Source organism: Ascaphus truei, chromosome 3 (assembly GCF_040206685.1).
Source record: "Ascaphus truei isolate aAscTru1 chromosome 3, aAscTru1.hap1, whole genome shotgun sequence".
NCBI classification, from domain to species: domain Eukaryota; kingdom Metazoa; phylum Chordata; class Amphibia; order Anura; family Ascaphidae; genus Ascaphus; species Ascaphus truei.
The window spans coordinates 111,023,482-111,042,672 of NC_134485.1; the positions used below are offsets into that span (position 1 = coordinate 111,023,482).

Genomic DNA, 19,191 nt, shown 5'->3' on the forward strand with positions numbered 1-19,191 from the left:
GGGAATGAATTACATTCAGGTCCTCCGGTATTTGCACGCTAACCCCAGAACAAGGGTTCAGAGTAAAGTCATTTTTAAGATTATGTGTATAACTTTGGCAGTGTTTTCATGTAAGCGAGTGAAAGGAAAAATGGTTTTAAAACCTAGCAGCATAGCAGGCGGCTTTTTAGCTAACTTTCGCTAGGAAGCTCCTAGCGCCGTGAGATTTGCTGTGAGCACTGGTCGGGTAAAATCAGGTACTATCATGTCGCACAATTTTTATAGAGTTTTATATAAAAAATGGATGAATTAAAGTCCTCCTATTTTAATTGTACCAACATGTTGGGCATATGGGGATTTTCATCTAACACACCAGAGACAGAGTGGCTACTCTGCCCTCTAAGCTTCAAACAGTCCAGGATATGGAAGTGTTAAACCTTTTATTAGCAAGGAGGGGGAAATGTAGGAAAACTTCAATACGCCATCCTGGTCAGCTTCAAAGGCGATCCAGGATATGGAGGTGTTAACCATTTGTTAGCAAGGGGGTAGGAAAGGAAGAGAATTTCAATAAGCCACCCTGGCAAATGGCTGCTCTGCCCAGACTGAGCGGTGCCAGGTAGAAGGGACTGGCCTCATATGCTAAGCGGCCATGGTGCAAAGTTGGCAAATGCCCAGAGCAGACTGAGAAGCCCCTCTGCCAGGTTTGCAAAGTAGTGGCAACTCCGTGATAGGGTAAGGAATTATTCCCACGGAGTAGATTGGCTGCATGGGTTAAGTACAGGGCTGGTTAGTGCTTAAGAAACCCTGCAGCCCATCGGGAAGCAGATCCATCATGTAACAAGAGTCATCATGCAGTGAAAGATTCATCCTGTAACCAGACTTACTGCTGCGGCCAAGTTTATTCGAGCATTTGCCCGTTCTTGGCCGCAGCAGTAGCCTGGCGCGCGCCCGAGAGTGACGGGCGCGCGCCGAAGCAGCGGAAGAGCGCCCTCCGATCGGGGCGCTCTCCCTACCGCTGCCGGGTCCGCCGGGTCCCCCGGAACCCCCTGCCACTGTCCCGCGATCGCGGGACACCAGGGCTCCCTCGGGGAGCCCCTGGACGCGCGTGCAGGGGGCGCACGCTCCCGAAGACGCGTGACCGCGCGTCTATGACGCGCGGCACGCCGAGGGGCGGCCACTAGCAAGCCGGGAAATCTCCCGGCTTGCGGATCTGGCCGCAGTGTGATTAAGTGTGTCGGTAGTGTAACAGCGTAACTAGTAAATAAATCACAATTTATTTTATCTCTTGCTTTGCTCAATCAAAGGATCCGGGTATTTTGGTGTTAAAAGTTCTCCGTGACAGGCTTGGCAATCAATTTATGAAATTATGTATGTTTTTGGTAATGTAACCGTTAGTGTTTTTTTTTTAATCCTCTCCTAACAGAATTATGGCTTGGAAACGGAGAACCTGAAAACCCTTTCACACAAACTAAACGCATCTGCCAAAAACCTACAGAACTTTATAACAGGAAGGAGGAGAAGTGGCCATTATGATGGCAAAAGTAGCAGGAAGTTACCCAATGACTTCCTGACATCTGTTGTGGATCTCATTGGATCAGCGAAGAGCCTCCTAGCTTGGCTGGACAGGTAAACATTTATTGTATGAACTGTAGCAGATTCTTCCCCCTCCCATGTTAATCTGCATGAACTAAAAGTTACAAACTCTCCATTGTACATTAAAGACAAAAAGTCCATCCATATGTGACATGAGGAATGTGTCACCTGTCCTTGGGGTGAAACCATGCAGGAAAGTTTGAGAACGGCTGTAGATGCCCTAATAATAGACTGCTGTTTTAAGTGACTCTAATATAGCACAATGCTTGAAATATAATACAAAAATAGAGAGAGCAGGAAGCTGTGGAAAAATAATTTATTGCCAAATAACATTATTTGGAGAAAAACGCAATGGGAAATGTATTTTATTATAGGTCCTTCTTTTTTTTGGGGGGGGGGGGGGTTGGGAGGAAACCTGTTAAAATGACACCATGTATGAAGACTGGCACACTTCAGTAATACCCGCAATAATAGTAATAATAAAGGAAGAGAGAAGGAAGAGCGCACATTGAATGTTCTGGATGGGTACATCTTAGTTAGATCAAAATACTTCATTTTAGAAGTTGAAATGATTGACACTGCTAAGCATTTCAGAAATGTAGACAATGCTTTGGATTTGATTGACCTTCACTGATAGTTATTTAACAGTTCAACTGTGCATTAAGTTGAGCAGTGGTGCTTAGAATGTACTACCGTACTTAGATTAGGTTTTGAAACCATCACTTCGCTGAGCTTTCTTTGTCCCCCCATCACTTTTATAGATTGCATATTTAGAAAATTCACAACAATTCATTTCTGATGCACGGTTACACGTTGAAGCAGTATGTAAGATAATATGAATTGACCATTTAAAAAAAGGTTATTATGCAATGAATGCCATGTAATGGTATATTGACAGTGGCACTGACACTCCAATAGTGAAAACCTGTCTAAAATGCCTTACCAGAGTATTGACAAATTACAACATTTAGGGTATAGAAATGGGATTTTGCCCAAGTGAGGGTCTTGGTGTTGTGCTAATGGTTAAACAAAATTTCTTTACTTTAGCATCTAAAACAAGTACAATGTTCTGGGGCACTTTCCAGTACTGTTATTTGCTTTTTAATGTACAGTAGAGGCAACGTTTATTCTAGCATTTGCCGTAAACTAGCCGGGTTACATTCTGGGTATGTGCTGGGTATGTTCTGGGCTAGTTTGAGGCACGTTTAAGGCATTTCTGCATTGACTAACGACCCATAGGATTAACACAGCAGGGATCCCTGGCAGTCCAATTCAGTTTTAATGGGACTGCCAGGGACCCCCCGCTGTTAATCTGATAGGCCATTAATCAATGCAGAAATGCTGGGGCTAGTTTAAGGAAAGTTTAAGGCATGTATTCAGAATGTACCTGGGTGTTTCCTGGGTTTTTTGGGGAATTGCCACTGGTTTTTGTTCGAATAAGAGTTGCCTCTACTGTACATATATTCTAAATTACATTTTTTTTTAAGACAAAATACACAGTTCTGTAATTTTTCTATATGGTCCTCAACGTTTCTACAGTATATTCAACCTCCCGTATCAATTTTCAGGGGGCTCCAAGGGGTAACTCATAAACCTTTTTTTACCTTGCGATGCAAGTGTGGACCAATAGTTAAGTACAGCCGTGTACTTTTTTAGCCAATAGGAAAAGCAAAAGCCACACATATAATATTTTTATATATTTACTTTCCATCTGTGACTAGGGAAATCTCACTTGAAGTGAAATTATTATAAATTTAAGCGATATTACCAGTATATTTCACAAAGCGGTCTTGTGCCACAAGACCCCATCTGGTGCTGTCAATGGACTGTAATCTGTCTTCCAGCACCAGAAGACTATTTTATGACAAAAGACTGCTTAATAAATATGGTTCTTTATATATTTAGCCATCAATATAATCATGAATGATTTATATATATACTGCACTCGGCTTAGCTGTCTAGAACAGGTGGGGGAAAAAAACAACTTGTGGCATATTACCGAAGATTAAATACCCAAAAGTGGTATGGAACGGCGCTTCCACAGAAATCAGTGCAAAAGGGAATTGGTGAACATTAATATTGGTGATGAATATTTGTGAATATTTAAGACACTATTCAAGTATTTTTTAAGTGACAGTTTATATGTGTCCGGGTGATACAGCAAATGCTCAGAACCTCCGGTGGGAACTTGTTTCCAATTGTTCCCTTCAACATATGTATTCTCCAAAGAGTCCAGAGTGATCCATGTTCATGCTCCCTCTGGACTTTTTGGAGAATATTAACGAAGATTGCCAGACTAAATGGACGTTTTTCAATAAATATAACATTATCTCATATTAGTATACAGTCTGCAAAGCTATAATGTTATTCAACTCCGTCCTACAACTAACCCTTTTTAATACAAATTAAGATCACAGAAAACATTTGCATTAGGTTATGAGGATTCCTGCTTTCTGCTCAATATGAGCCACTGTATTTCCATATGCATAATTTCTGTATGTAATAATCCGAATCGTGTGTCTGACTTTCTAGCTGCTATCATCATCATCAAAAAGTTTGTTATTGAAATGTCCTATAGGTTCAGGATCTACTGAGTGTAAGTCACTGCAATGTAAGATTCATATAGAGGATGAATTCAGTCTTGGAGAGATTTATTAACTGTCGAATCAAGCATAGAAATACCTACTTTGATTTTTTTTCATCCTTTAATATTGAAGAATGGTTTTTCATTAAACTTTATCATTCCTCTATGGTGATCATTATCACAGTAAGTTTCCAAAGTACTTCAAGTTTGACTGTGATTCTCTTTCCAGTGAGTTTTATTCAGTAGTATATGAATCTATGTACAGTACTGTAAGCCTCTTTCTGCATTGCAGTTACAAAAAGTCTTACAAATCTTAATAAAAAAAGAAGTGTATGTGTGTGTGTGTGTATGTATATATATATATATATATATATATATATATATATATATATATATATATATATATATATATATATATATATATAAGAAAAGGGGGAAGAGAGAGCGCACGCCCATAGCGTAAAATTGTAAAATTTAATGAGGGGAAGGGGAAAAGGGGGATAAGAATTGCACTTACAAAGGTACAATAATAACAAGCATATTGTGATATATAATCACCACCATCCGGTCAGATTCTGCAGTATCTTAGTCTTTGCAGTACCAGGATGACGTCCCAATCAATGTCCAGGGTAGATGATCTCCTCTCTGCCTGTTTTGGAGTCCTATAAAGTAGCTCCGAGATGGGAGGCCTCTGCAGCAATCGCGCGGATCAGTCAGTCCCAGCGCGCGGTGATGACGTCAGTGTCAATGCGTCTGACTTAATGACGCTCCCTAACGCGTTTCGTCACTCAACGGGTGACTTTCTCAAAGGGAAGTCAGGAGAGGGGAAAGGTCCGGTATTTTATACCCAGTCCAATGATCATAATGACTTAAAACATACCCCTCTCAGCTGAAAAGGTGCTTATTGTTAATGGATATCAATCGCAATGCCTAAATAGTGTAATAAGACTATAAGGTAAAGTGGAGATAAACTATAAAAATACACAATAAAATATGATGAATTATATGTAAAACAATTCAAACCGCCACTCGTGTATGTAAGGAGAATAACCTTACATCCAACATACAATACTTAAAGAAATAATTATGAACCCATTTACAAAAGATATAGAAATGTCACATATCACTAAACCAATCAGGTATATGAAGCTCCATGGATCCAAAGGGGAAATACCCCCCTTAATGTATAAACATATATGATGGATAATCCTGCCCATACCTTACATCAGAGCCATAACCTGTCTAACACAACATGTAAAACAATTTATATATTAAAAATAATAATAACAGTAGAAAACGCAGTAGGAGAGCCCTAATACCAATATTGAATCCTGTATAATCACCAATATTATCTTTCTTAGGTCCTGCAATCAAGCAGACATCTAGGATTATGGAATCTATAAGCCACGAACAAAGGAGGTATCAGGAGGATAAACTACTAATGTGAATAAACTAAATGTACTAAATATAGTGGGTTGTATGTGAATCAGTGAAAAAATGTGAATAAATCAATTATAGAAAATAGGTATTAATTTGCTAAACATATGTGTGTGCTACCACCCATGATGAAATGCTGGGAGAGAAGGGGATCTACTAAACCCAGGAGGGATCCAGACAAAAGATGGCAGAGTGCAGAGGAAGTCCGACAGGAAAAACCGTCCAAGGAAACATCATACAAAAGTGCTCACATCAAGGCATTCATTAAGTCCACCCGGACTTAGAGTGCCCAATTGGTGGATCCAAAAGGTTTCCCGCCTGCATAGCGTCTTGAACCGATCACCACCAAGAGTATTTGGTGAGATGGTCTCAATTCCCATTATTTTCATAGTTTTAGGGTCTTGTTGATGAAATGTTTTAAAATGTCTAGACAAACTATGGTTATTGAGACCTTTGAGTGCATTTTTCCTGTGTTCCAAAAACCTCGTTCCAAGAGTCCTGGTGGTGCGTCCGACATATTTTAAATTACATCCACACTGGATCATGTACACAACATATGTGCTTAGACAGGTGATGGAACTTTTAATGGCATGTGTGGTACCTCTAATAGAGGAACAGACATTATTCTGACTAAGGAGATGCTTGCAAGTAATGCATCGACTCCGTCCACAGGGGTGGTTGCCCAGTGGGCCCTTTTGAAGCTTGGCACTGATTAAAGTGGAAGAGGACCTAAGTCTAGTGGGAGCTAAAATACTTTTGATCCTTCTAGCCTTTCTGTGTGTGACAGTGGCTCTATCAGGCAAGGTAGGTCCTAGTTTAAATGATTTATTATAGGTGGTAATGAACCTCAATGTTGATGCCGCCATCCCTGAATGCACTACTGGTGTATCATAACCGAGGCGAGTCCCTTTCTGTTGTTGTTTCTTTTTTGACTGATTCAATAGGGTAAGTCGGTCGGATGAGCTCACCTCGTTGAACGAATCAGAAATCAGGGCCGGATCATATCCTTTTGATAAGAACTTGTTTCCAAGTGATACAGACTGGCTCCTAAAGTCAACATCCCTTGTGTAGTTCCTACGTATTCTGTGGAACTGCCCCAAAGGAATATTGTCGAGCCATTGCTTGTGATGATTGCTGGACGCATGGACGTAGCTGTTCACAGACACAGACTTGAAATGTGTGGTGGTGATAATATTCAAGTCTGTGTCTATGCTGAGAGCCAGATCCAGAAAGACAGTGGTCAAATTACTAATTTCGAATGTGAATTTTAATCCCAGCAGATTGTCACTGAAGGAACTCAAAATGCCAGATAACACCGATTCTTCCCCATCCCAAATAATAATGATATCATCTATGAAACGGCCATAGTATACGAGACCCGCCCCAAGCAAGGTGTTTTGCCATATGGTGGATTCCTCCCAATACCCCATAAAGAGGTTGGCATAGCTAGGAGCGAATCTCGTACCCATGGCCGTTCCACAGATCTGTAGATAAAAATTGTCTTCAAATAAAAAATAATTGTGTGTGAGGATGAAGTGAATGCATTGTAAAATGAATAGCTTGTGTTTTTCCGGAAATGATAGATCCCTGTCCAACCAATACTTAATAGCTTCTAGTCCCCTGGCATGTTCAATGCAGGTGTAAAGTGATGTGACATCGCACGTCGCCCATAGATAGGTTGGTTTCCACCTAATTTCGGAGATGGAGTCGATGACATGGAGCGTGTCCCTAACATGGGACCTGAGCGTGACTACATAGGGATGGAGAAAGTAATCAACATATTGGGACAGGCTCGATGTCATCGACTCCACCCCCGATACTATGGGTCTGCCAGGGGGATTGGACAGGGATTTATGCACTTTGGGTAAGTGATAGAAAATAGGAGTGCGGGGATGTGTGGAATATAAAAATTTAAATTCAGATTTAGAAATAATACCATCACCCAGTGCAGTGGTAAGGAGTTCCTTCAGTAGCAACTGATAGGGGTCCACTGGATCGGACTCTAACAAGGTGTAGGAGGCCCGGTCACCCAGGAGTCTGTGTGCCTCTGTAAGATAGGCCGACAGATCCTGGATGACTATGCCTCCCCCTTGTCGGCCTGTCTGATAACTATACCGTGATTGGCCTTGAGCTTGTCCAGTGCGTCCAGCTCACCCTTTGATAAATTGGCCCCAAACAGACCATCTGGTCAGGGATAAAGAGGGGCAGAGGAGTTAGGGCAGGCAGAATCGTCCAGAGGAAGAAGGAAAACAGAAGAAGAGTAACTGGTGCTATAGAGAGCAGTAACATATTCAATCTATCTACCACTATATTGACAGATTCTGATAAATCAATATTAGAGAAGGGTCTTTCTTTTGCCCCTAACACTGGCCCCAATCTATTTCAGCTGTTCATTGATTTGAATAGTTACATTAGGAAAATGACATTGAATAGACACTATAAGATCCAGGAGACAAACACCAAAAGAACTGATTCTACTATTATTTTTGATACACAGGAGAGGGTCTGTATTGATGCGCTCACCTCGTTGCTGATGGAATCGGATTCATTATCTGGATCATCAGAACTTATTGATACTTTTGAGCGGTCCATTCATCCCACCAGGTCTGTGGAAGTCGGCTTTGATGAGGATTGTAATATTATACATTCACCATTTGCACCCAGGTCAGTCTTCTTCCCATACCAATCCAAGGGGGGATTTGTGGACACGTTCTACAACCTGGTCCTACGTGACTTCGAGCTTTTGTGTGCGAAACCCAAAAAATTCAATCACAATTTATCAAAGGGTGAGCTGGACGCACTGGACAAGCTCAAGGCCAATCACGGTATAGTTATCAGACAGGCCGACAAGGGGGGAGGCATAGTCATCCAGGATCTGTCGGCCTATCTTACAGAGGCACACAGACTCCTGGGTGACCGGGCCTCCTACACCTTGTTAGAGTCCGATCCAGTGGACCCCTATCAGTTGCTACTGAAGGAACTCCTTACCACTGCACTGGGTGATGGTATTATTTCTAAATCTGAATTTAAATTTTTATATTCCACACATCCCCGCACTCCTATTTTCTATCACTTACCCAAAGTGCATAAATCCCTGTCCAATCCCCCTGGCAGACCCATAGTATCGGGGGTGGAGTCGATGACATCGAGCCTGTCCCAATATGTTGATTACTTTCTCCATCCCTATGTAGTCACGCTCAGGTCCCATGTTAGGGACACGCTCCATGTCATCGACTCCATCTCCGAAATTAGGTGGAAACCAACCTATCTATGGGCGACGTGCGATGTCACATCACTTTACACCTGCATTGAACATGCCAGGGGACTAGAAGCTATTAAGTATTGGTTGGACAGGGATCTATCATTTCCGGAAAAACACAAGCTATTCATTTTACAATGCATTCACTTCATCCTCACACACAATTATTTTTTATTTGAAGACAATTTTTATCTACAGATCTGTGGAACGGCCATGGGTACGAGATTCGCTCCTAGCTATGCCAACCTCTTTATGGGGTATTGGGAGGAATCCACCATATGGCAAAACACCTTGCTTGGGGCGGGTCTCGTATACTATGGCCGTTTCATAGATGATATCATTATTATTTGGGATGGGGAAGAATCGGTGTTATCTGGCATTTTGAGTTCCTTCAGTGACAATCTGCTGGGATTAAAATTCACATTCGAAATTAGTAATTTGACCACTGTCTTTCTGGATCTGGCTCTCAGCATAGACAAAAACTTGAATATTATCACCACCACACATTTCAAGTCTGTGTCTGTGAACAGCTACGTCCATGCGTCCAGCAATCATCACAAGCAATGGCTCGACAATATTCCTTTGGGGCAGTTCCACAGAATACGTAGGAACTACACAAGGGATGTTGACTTTAGGAGCCAGTCTGTATCACTTGGAAACAAGTTCTTATCAAAAGGATATGATCCGGCCCTGATTTCTGATTCGTTCAACGAGGTGAGCTCATCCGACCGACTTACCCTATTGAATCAGTCAAAAAAGAAACAACAACAGAAAGGGACTCGCCTCGGTTATGATACACCAGTAGTGCATTCAGGGATGGCGGCATCAACATTGAGGTTCATTACCACCTATAATAAATCATTTAAACTAGGACCTACCTTGCCTGATAGAGCCACTGTCACATACAGAAAGGCTAGAAGTATCAAAAGTATTTTAGCTCCCACTAGACTTAGGTCCTCTTCCACTTTAATCAGTGCCAAGCTTCAAAAGGGCCCACTGGGCAACCACCCCTGTGGACGGAGTCGATGCATTACTTGCAAGCATCTCCTTAGTCAGAATAATGTCTGTTCCTCTATTAGAGGTACCACACATGCCATTAAAAGTTCCATCACCTGTCTAAGCACATATGTTGTGTACATGATCCAGTGTGGATGTAATTTAAAATATGTCGGACGCACCACCAGGACTCTTGGAACGAGGTTTTTGGAACACAGGAAAAATGCACTCAAAGGTCTCAATAACCATAGTTTGTCTAGACATTTTAAAACATTTCATCAACAAGACCCTAAAACTATGAAAATAATGGGAATTGAGACCATCTCACCAAATACTCTTGGTGGTGATCGGTTCAAGACCCTATGCAGGCGGGAAACCTTTTGGATCCACCAATTGGGCACTCTAAGTCCGGGTGGACTTAATGAATGCCTTGATGTGAGCACTTTTGTATGATGTTTCCTTGGACGGTTTTTCCTGTCGGACTTCCTCTGCACTCTGCCATCTTTTGTCTGGATCCCTCCTGGGTTTAGTAGATCCCCTTCTCTCCCAGCATTTCATCATGGGTGGTAGCACACACATATGTTTAGCAAATTAATACCTATTTTCTATAATTGATTTATTCACATTTTTTCACTGATTCACATACAACCCACTATATTTAGTACATTCAGTTTATTCACATTAGTAGTTTATCCTCCTGATACCTCCTTTGTTCGTGGCTTATAGATTCCATAATCCTAGATGTCTGCTTGATTGCAGGACCTAAGAAAGATAATATTGGTGATTATACAGGATTCAATATTGGTATTAGGGCTCTCCTACTGCGTTTTCTACTGTTATTATTATTTTTAATATATAAATTGTTTTACATGTTGTGTTAGACAGGTTATGGCTCTGATGTAAGGTATGGGCAGGATTATCCATCATATATGTTTATACATTAAGGGGGGTATTTCCCCTTTGGATCCATGGAGCTTCATATACCTGATTGGTTTAGTGATATGTGACATTTCTATATCTTTTGTAAATGGGTTCATAATTATTTCTTTAAGTATTGTATGTTGGATGTAAGGTTATTCTCCTTACATACACGAGTGGCGGTTTGAATTGTTTTACATATAATTTATCATATTTTATTGTGTATTTTTATAGTTTATCTCCACTTTACCTTATAGTCTTATTACACTATTTAGGCATTGCGATTGATATCCATTAACAATAAGCACCTTTTCAGCTGAGAGGGGTATGTTTTAAGTCATTATGATCATTGGACTGGGTATAAAATACCGGACCTTTCCCCTCTCCTGACTTCCCCTTGAGAAAGTCACTCGTTGAGTGATGAAACGCGTCAGGGAGCGTCATTACGTCAGACGCATTGACACTGACGTCATCACCGCGCGCTGGGACTGACTGATCCGCGCGATTGCTGCAGAGGCCTCCCATCTCGGAGCTACTTTATAGGACTCCAAAACAGGCAGAGAGGAGATCATCTACCCTGGACATTGATTGGGACGTCATCCTGGTACTGCAAAGACTAAGATGCTGCAGAATCTGACCGGATGGTGGTGATTATATATCACAATATGCTTGTTATTATTGTACCTTTGTAAGTGCAATTCTTATCCCCCTTTTCCCCTCCCCCTCATTAAATTTTACAATTTTACGCTATGGGCGTGCGCTCTCTCTTCCCCCTTTTCTTTTAGATTCCCTGTGGATGTGGTTTGTCCACTTTGAGAGCAGCCGGAGACCCTCTACACCAGAACTAATACCATCTATTGGACTTTTCTGAGGACTGGTTTTTACACTCTTTTTCTATTTTGGATACATATATTCGCAGTATTATTGTTTATTATTCTCTTGGTTTACAGGTTTCATTGCTATTTTTATTTCATTTTATTTACATTTCAATTTTTATGTTAGATATTTTACAGAATTATTATTGTACCAATTTATACAGTGTTGAACTATTCCAGCTAGTTCCATTGTATACAAGCAAACCACTAGCAGAGGCGCAGCTTTGTTCTTTTGTTTGTGTTATATATATATATATATATATACACACACACATGTAGAGGTATCAGTACCGTGTTAGCTGAGCTTCAATAATCAAAAAATAAATAGATGATAACGTTCTGTGGCTAACAAAATGCTTTTATTTGATCTAAACAGAGATCGAAATTTTATGAGTCATTACTGACAAGTGAACTCTCTTCCCATGAGCGCTAAAGACCATGTCTGTACATACTGTGCTATATGTATGCACACACAGCTGTCTCTTACACATACCAATACTCCTTGTTTTTCCATCCCTATACACCAATAGGGACCACATAGTATCCACACACACTTTTAGTTATGCCACTATCTTCCACATTTCCACACCTACCCACACCATTTTTATTAACTCCCACTCCACACACCCCTTTTATAAAGCACTGTATACACGGTGGGCTCTCCATTAATTTATTTTCACACAGATACACACACACACACACACACACACACACTCTTACATCACTTTCTTTCAGGAACCATTTAACACCTCTATCCATAAATCTCATCCACACCGGGGGAAGGACAAGCACAGATAACATTCCAAGAGACACTGTTTTTAAGTATTCCCTTTGCTTGCTTCATTCATTGTAACATCGCCGGAAGAAGAGATCAGTGTATCTCGAAAGCACGTACAAATAAAAGCATTTCGTTAGCCACAGAACGGTATCATCTATTTATTTTTTGATTATATATATATATATATATATATATATATATATATGTGTGTATATATATATATGTATATATGTATGTGTATACAGTATATATTTAAATCTTGTATCCTTTTGTTATTTGGAAGCTTTACTGTATGTTTGAAGTCCTTCCTCTCTTGTCTTAGGTATTGCCACGCTGATCAGGATGACATTGATAACCTTAAAAAAAGATGGATAGGACATAAACTGGATAAGTAAGTGACACAAAACAATATTTGATCGTGTAACAAATACTTCCTTTTAAGAACAGCTAATAAGTAATGCACTTTATTTCCAGCTAAGGGTTGTAAATACTGTACTCTATATTGCATTAAATTGTGGCATAAAAAGCCTCTGTTTTGTTTGCATTTCATCCTTTTTATTTTTTATGCATGTACTGTAAATACTGTACAGTGGCATCGTTTTTGGCATGCAGCTTTTATCTTAAGGTAGTGTACTGTATGTGGGTGTCTTTATTTTTGTAATAATGTAACACAATTAGTAATGGTTTTCATGACGACATATCAACCTTAATGTTAATAAATCTCAAACTGTGGCAAAAATTGCTGCAAGTTAATCTTATGAAATCTTCCAAGTACTGTACTGTACTGTACTGATTTGTGCTTGATAAATAGCTGGAGATTCACAAAGTACTGATACCTGGTATCGCACTGCGATCCTGCATTACACTGCTATTCGAGTCAATGGTACTTTAATTTGGCCTCACGCTGAGATACCCAGTATTAGTGCTTAGTGAACGTCAGTTATACAGTAGTTCTGTTCATTTGCATGATGCCGCCAGGCCGGGTGCTGCACAATAACCACATTTGTTTCTAATGAATACACATCAATAGTACACGAAGGAGATGGGACTCGTTGGTACAAAGTTTTAGTGAATTGACCGTTTGGTCTTCACCATTTTTATGATGTCTTTATCAAATGTTTTGCGTGCCTGTCTCCTCAATACACTTTATACTGTACATACAGTATTCCCTACAGTACACCTGGCAAGATCTTTATTGGTATTATAAGGTTTCTCTGTTCATCTGTACAGCTTCGTCCCCTATACATTTAAGTCGATTAAGTCAGTGATAAATCTGAATGTCATTGCAACATTTTATCTATTGATATTTCATCGAGTTCAGCATTAGGAGCATTCGTACGTGCAATAATCTTGATTAAAAAAAACACATAATTAGCATATTCCATGAGCATCTATAAAAACCTTGACCTATTTATTCTTTCCTTCAATACTTTATTGATGTCCTAAACATTGCTGAGAAACCCAGCCACAAGGTAGAAGTGGTCCACAAACACCTAAAAATTCACCTATAACCTCTGGCCTTGAATGAATGTCTTTTTTTCCCCCACACTGCTAGGCAGTGCTAATCGTTAGGTCGTGAGAGGTTGCAATACCTTTCTGAACCCACGTGCGGTTTTTCTATTGTAATGATTTTATAATTACGGTGGTCTGTCACACAATTGACACTAGAATAGTGTGTGATAAAGAAAGGCGTGAAAACCCCTCCTCTATGAATTTAAACATTTTAGGGTCAATCTTTAATTCGTTTTCTTTTTGTAACTTGATAACAGTTTCTGAGAGGTATGTTTTGGAATTATACTAAAGTGATGAGAGTTTGGGGAGTAGCTCATTATTTCAATAAGCGGTCATTTGCACAGAAGAGATTAATATTGCCCTGTCACCGGTTTAAATCGGAGAAAGGACACAAGTAAACATGCAGATCCCGTTTAGTTCTTATTGCTGAAAATTGAGTGTTCAACCCATTATTGGAATTCAGTGAATGCTGCTCATATATTCAGGGATCTGGATATGATTTGTTTTAAGAGATGGGCTTAAAATAATGTTGTTGCTAGAAATAGATTTGAATAGATTTAGAAATACATATTCAGTGGTGGGATTCAGTCGGTTCGCACCAGTTTGTGCAAATCTGTTACTAAAATTTCACAAGTTAGCCGAACCAGTGCTTAATTCTCTCACCTGTCCGGGCGGCGAGTGGCGGGCGGGCGGCGCCTACCAGCATCTCCCGGCATCTTTTCCCTGCATATCTTCTCAATATAGGCGCGCGGCATCAAATGGCGCCATGTTGCCATGCTGACGGGAACGTCACATGATGTAACCTCATCACGTGACGCCCTGTTGCTATGGCAATGGGATGCTACATGACGTCATGAAGTTACGTGGCGTCGCATTGTCATGGTAATGCGGCGCCACGTGATGCCGCACAGCCATATTGAGAATATTTGCAGGGGGAACATGCGATGCCAGAGCATGCTGGGAGATGCCGCCGCCCGGGCAGGTGAGGGGGAGATCTGGAAGAGATGTGAGGGGGAATGGGGGAAATGTGAGGATGCTGAGGGGGACTGGGGGAGATCTGATGATGATGATGGTGGTGATAAGCTGGTGATGGTGATTTTTTTTTTACTATGAAAGGGCGGTAAGGTGAGAGAAAACCGGTTGCTAACACTTTTGAATCCCACAACTGCATACAGATGCAGCCACCAGTATTAGAACACTTACCTGGGAGATTCTGGGGCAGTCTCACAGTAAATGCCTCAACATTTCTGTGAGATTCTTAATGACCCATCGGATTAACACAGCGGGGGTCCCTGCAGTCCCATTCAAACAGAATCTCCCAGGCAAGAGTTCTAAGGCCTCGGCCATGTTACTTGCTTGCTGGCGGAGGCGCGCTGAGGCGCGCTCCCGCTCAGCACTGAGCCCCTACAGTCGCAATTAGAGCGGCTTTAGTAGGGGCTCGCCTACGCTTCCGCAAGCGCGCGGAAGCGTAGGTCTTAGGGAAATGTAAAATTTCCCCGCTTGCCAGCGCGCAGGGCCGGTCACGTGAGCGGTTCGCCCAATGAGGGCGAACCAGCTCCGTGATGTCAATGGCCCGCCCCTGGCCCGCCCCATGACGGCGCGCAGGGAAATCACCCGCAAGGCCAGGGAAAGCACCCGCTTTCCCTGAGCCTCAGCACGCCAGCAGGAAGCTTGGCCGAGGCCTAATACTCGTGGCTGCATCTGTATACTGTAGGTGTATGGGAACTTTGCAGCAATATTTTAAATGACACTCTTACCAGATGAGCTTGAATTGGTATAGTACTCTAATCAGTTCTGCTTTGTAATGTTTCATCTGCTATCACTTCACAATAATATATGCTTTGGAACCTGTTGGTTAAGGCAGATACAACTCTTTTTAACACATCAATGTTCTCATTAAACTTGTAACACAATTGATTTTTGCCTTGAAGATTTGCTTAGTTTACTGCTGACATGAGGTAAGAAGATGAGGTCCGTTAATAATTGATTTCAAGATGGTAATAAAGGGAGAATGGATATTTTCCTTCTTATCGTTCTTTCTGTGAAATATCGACGAGTTGGTGAATCTAAACAAAACCATGAGGATTTGTTCTTATTTGGAGATAAAGCAATTACTTGTAAATAATGGCATATGCTTGATTTATAGCTTATGCGTCTGTAATTGTTATTGCACCATTTTTAAATGCATGTATTAATGTGCTATAGCCAGTGAGACATGGACGCATGGTTTCCTGACTGAAGAGGCGGATAGTGTATAGACCTGAAGGAGTAAAGGCACCGAAAACAATGACACAGACTTTGACACAAGGGAGCCTGGTTCAAATTCAACGGTGGGCTCCCTGTGACCTGGGGTGAGTCACTTTATCTCCCTGTGCCTCAGTCGCAACACTTGGGTTGTAAGCTGTATGAGCAGGGACTCATGTGCCTGCAAAATATTATGTACAGTGCTGCATACACTGTCATCGCTACATAAATAAATATATATATTCTTATTCGAAACATACAGTTGTGTGAAAAAGAAAGTACACCCTTGTTGAATTCTATGGTTTTACATATCAGGACATAATAACAATCACCTGTTCCTTAGCAGGTCTTAAAATTAGGTAAATACAACCTCAGCTGAACAGCAGCACATGACATATTAGACTGTGTCATGATTTATTTAACAAAAATAAAGCCAACATGGAGAAGCCATGTGTGAAAAACTAAGTACACCTTGTGATTCAATAGCTTGTAGAACCACCTTTAGCAGCAATAACTTGAAGTAATCGTTTTCTGTATGACTTTATCAGTCGCTCACATCGTTGTGGAGGAATTTTGGCCCACTCTTCTTTACAACGTTGCTTCAGTTCATTGAGGTTTGCAGGCATTTGTTTATGCACATCTCTCTTAAAGTCCCACCACAGCATTTCAATCGGGTTGAGGTCTGGACTTTGACTGGGCCATTGCAACACCTTGATTCTTTTCTTTTTCAGCCATTCCGTTGTAGATTTGCTGGTGTGCTTGGGATCATTTTCCTGTTGCATGACCCAATTTCGGCCAAGCTTTAGCTGTCGGACAGATGGCCTCACATTTGACTCTAGAATACTTTGGTATACAGAGGAGTTCATGGTCGACTCAATGACTGCAAGGTTCCCAGGTCCTGTGGCTGCAAAACAAGCCCAAATCATCACCCCTCCACCACCGTGCTAGACAGTTGGTATGAGGTGTTTGTGCTGATATGCTGTGTTTGGTTTTCGCCAAACGTGGTGCTGTGCATTATGGCCAAACATCTCCACTTTGGTCTCGTCTGTCCAAAGGACATTGTTGCTGAAGTCTTGTGGTTTGTTCAGATGCAACTTTGCAAACCTGAGCCATGCTGTCATGTTCTTTTTAGAGAGAAGAGGCTTTCTCCTGGCAACCCTTCAAAACAAACCATACTTGTTCAGTCCTGATATGTAAAACCATAGAATTCAAAAAGGGTGTACTTTATTTTTCACACAACTGTATATACACTGGCGACACACTTTATTCGAGCTCGGCTAGTCCCACGAATTCGGGTATACCCGGGTGTATTGAGGTTTGTGACTGTTTTCTGCCCGAGTGCATTGAGGTATTTTCAAGGCAGGGATTGAAGCATTTTATTCCCGCTGGCTGCAATACTGCACAGTATATATATATATACTGCATTACAGTTCATGAATTTATGCCATCTGGTAGACACGCGAAGCATTGCAGCCTATTAAATCCTAATCATTATCATTTAACAGATCAGCCGCCCGTCAGCCAGGCATGAACCCAGGCTGGGAAGGCAAACACAACGGGGCTTGTCTGAGGTGAGGAGCGGCGCATTCCAGGTATCTGCCAGGTACATACTGGGTATTTGCTCGAATAAAGTGTGTCGGTGCAGTACTGCTGCGGCCAAGTTTATTCGAGCATTTGCCCGTTCTTGGCCGCAGCAGTAGCCTGGCGCGCGCCCGAGTGTGACGGGCGCGCGCCGAAGCAGCGGAAGAGCGCCCTCCGATCGGGGCGCTCTCCCTACCGCTGCCGGGTCCGCCGGGTCCCCCGGAACCCCCTGCCGCCGTCCCGCACATCGCGGGACACCAGGGCTCCCTCGGGGAGCCCTGGACGCGCGTGCAGGGGGCGCTGGCTCCCGAAGACGCGTGACCGCGCGTCTATGACGCGCGGCACGCCGAGGGGCGGCCACTAGCAAGCCGGGAAATCTCCCGGCTTGCGGAACCGGCCACACTTTAATAAAGTGTGTCGGTAGTGTACACACTAAAAAAAGCCTCAGTAGAGGCAAGTGGGGTGCATGGTAAAGGGTAAATAGTTATAGTCTGTGTGGGTCCCTAGAAATCCAATATTCTGGCACAGCATGAGAGATTATCACAGAAAAGATGTTTATTGGGTCCAAAATGCACACACATGCCTGAGGTTTCGGTCCCCAGATGGACCTTCTTCAGGTCCTCCTGGGGACTGTTATGTCGGGCATATGTGTGCATTTTGGACCCAATAAACATCTTTTATGTGATAATCTCTCATGCTGTGCCAGAATATTGGACATCTAGGGACCCTCACAGACTATATGTATATAATCTGCCATGTTAAAGTTGGCATACACCTTTTCCTGGCATTGCAAGGAACAAGGAATTGGTTGAATTTGTAGCTGTCTTGCTAAATACTGACAGTACATGGTTTTCCTAATGTCTGTATGTCTCGTGTTAAGTAGTAACTCTTCAGTATAATTTTAGTCTTGCATTTCATTACCGGTATTTTGAAAAATTTGGTATAAGATCATGTTGTTCCATGACATGTTGCCTTTTTAATATTATTTTGGCACGGTACAAAATTTCCCATTGCACTGTGGATTTCTATATGTATTCACTAGTAAAGACAGTGATTGTTATAATACTCGTTTGCAGCACTGTACACAGAAAAATGTACCACTTGGCATCTTCATAAGTGACTATAGTGGAAGAAGGACTAGTATGTACTGTAGAACGGGAATATAGCGGGTGTGATGTGCATCTGTCCTCTGGCCCTTGGGAGGGCATTTGTTTGGATAGTTTTATCAGAGAAACTCTATGATGAATTATTTTGCAGACATCCACGCTACAATTTGCAGATGCCAAGAGCACATGTGAACATGTCTAACTAGAGGAAACATTATTGAGGAAGCATAACCAGATTGAGAACTACTGATCCAAATCATTTGTACAGGGAAATGGCTTAACAAGGAGATGTTGGCAAAGAACCTGATAAATATACTGTACATAAGGCA

At 41.7% G+C, this 19,191-nt stretch overlaps 1 protein-coding gene across 3 annotated transcripts in view; it reads left to right on the top strand.

Moving 5' to 3' along the window:
* CNKSR2 (connector enhancer of kinase suppressor of Ras 2) overlaps window positions 1–19,191 on the top strand; it is a 548,762-nt gene that overhangs the window by 132,005 nt on the left and 397,566 nt on the right. For all 3 annotated transcript variants that reach the window (XM_075589347.1, XM_075589348.1, XM_075589349.1), the window contains exons 3-4: window positions 1,403–1,605; window positions 12,742–12,810. In XM_075589347.1, the coding sequence (XP_075445462.1) occupies window positions 1,403–1,605; window positions 12,742–12,810 (272 nt within the window). The remainder of the gene's footprint in view (window positions 1–1,402; window positions 1,606–12,741; window positions 12,811–19,191) is intronic.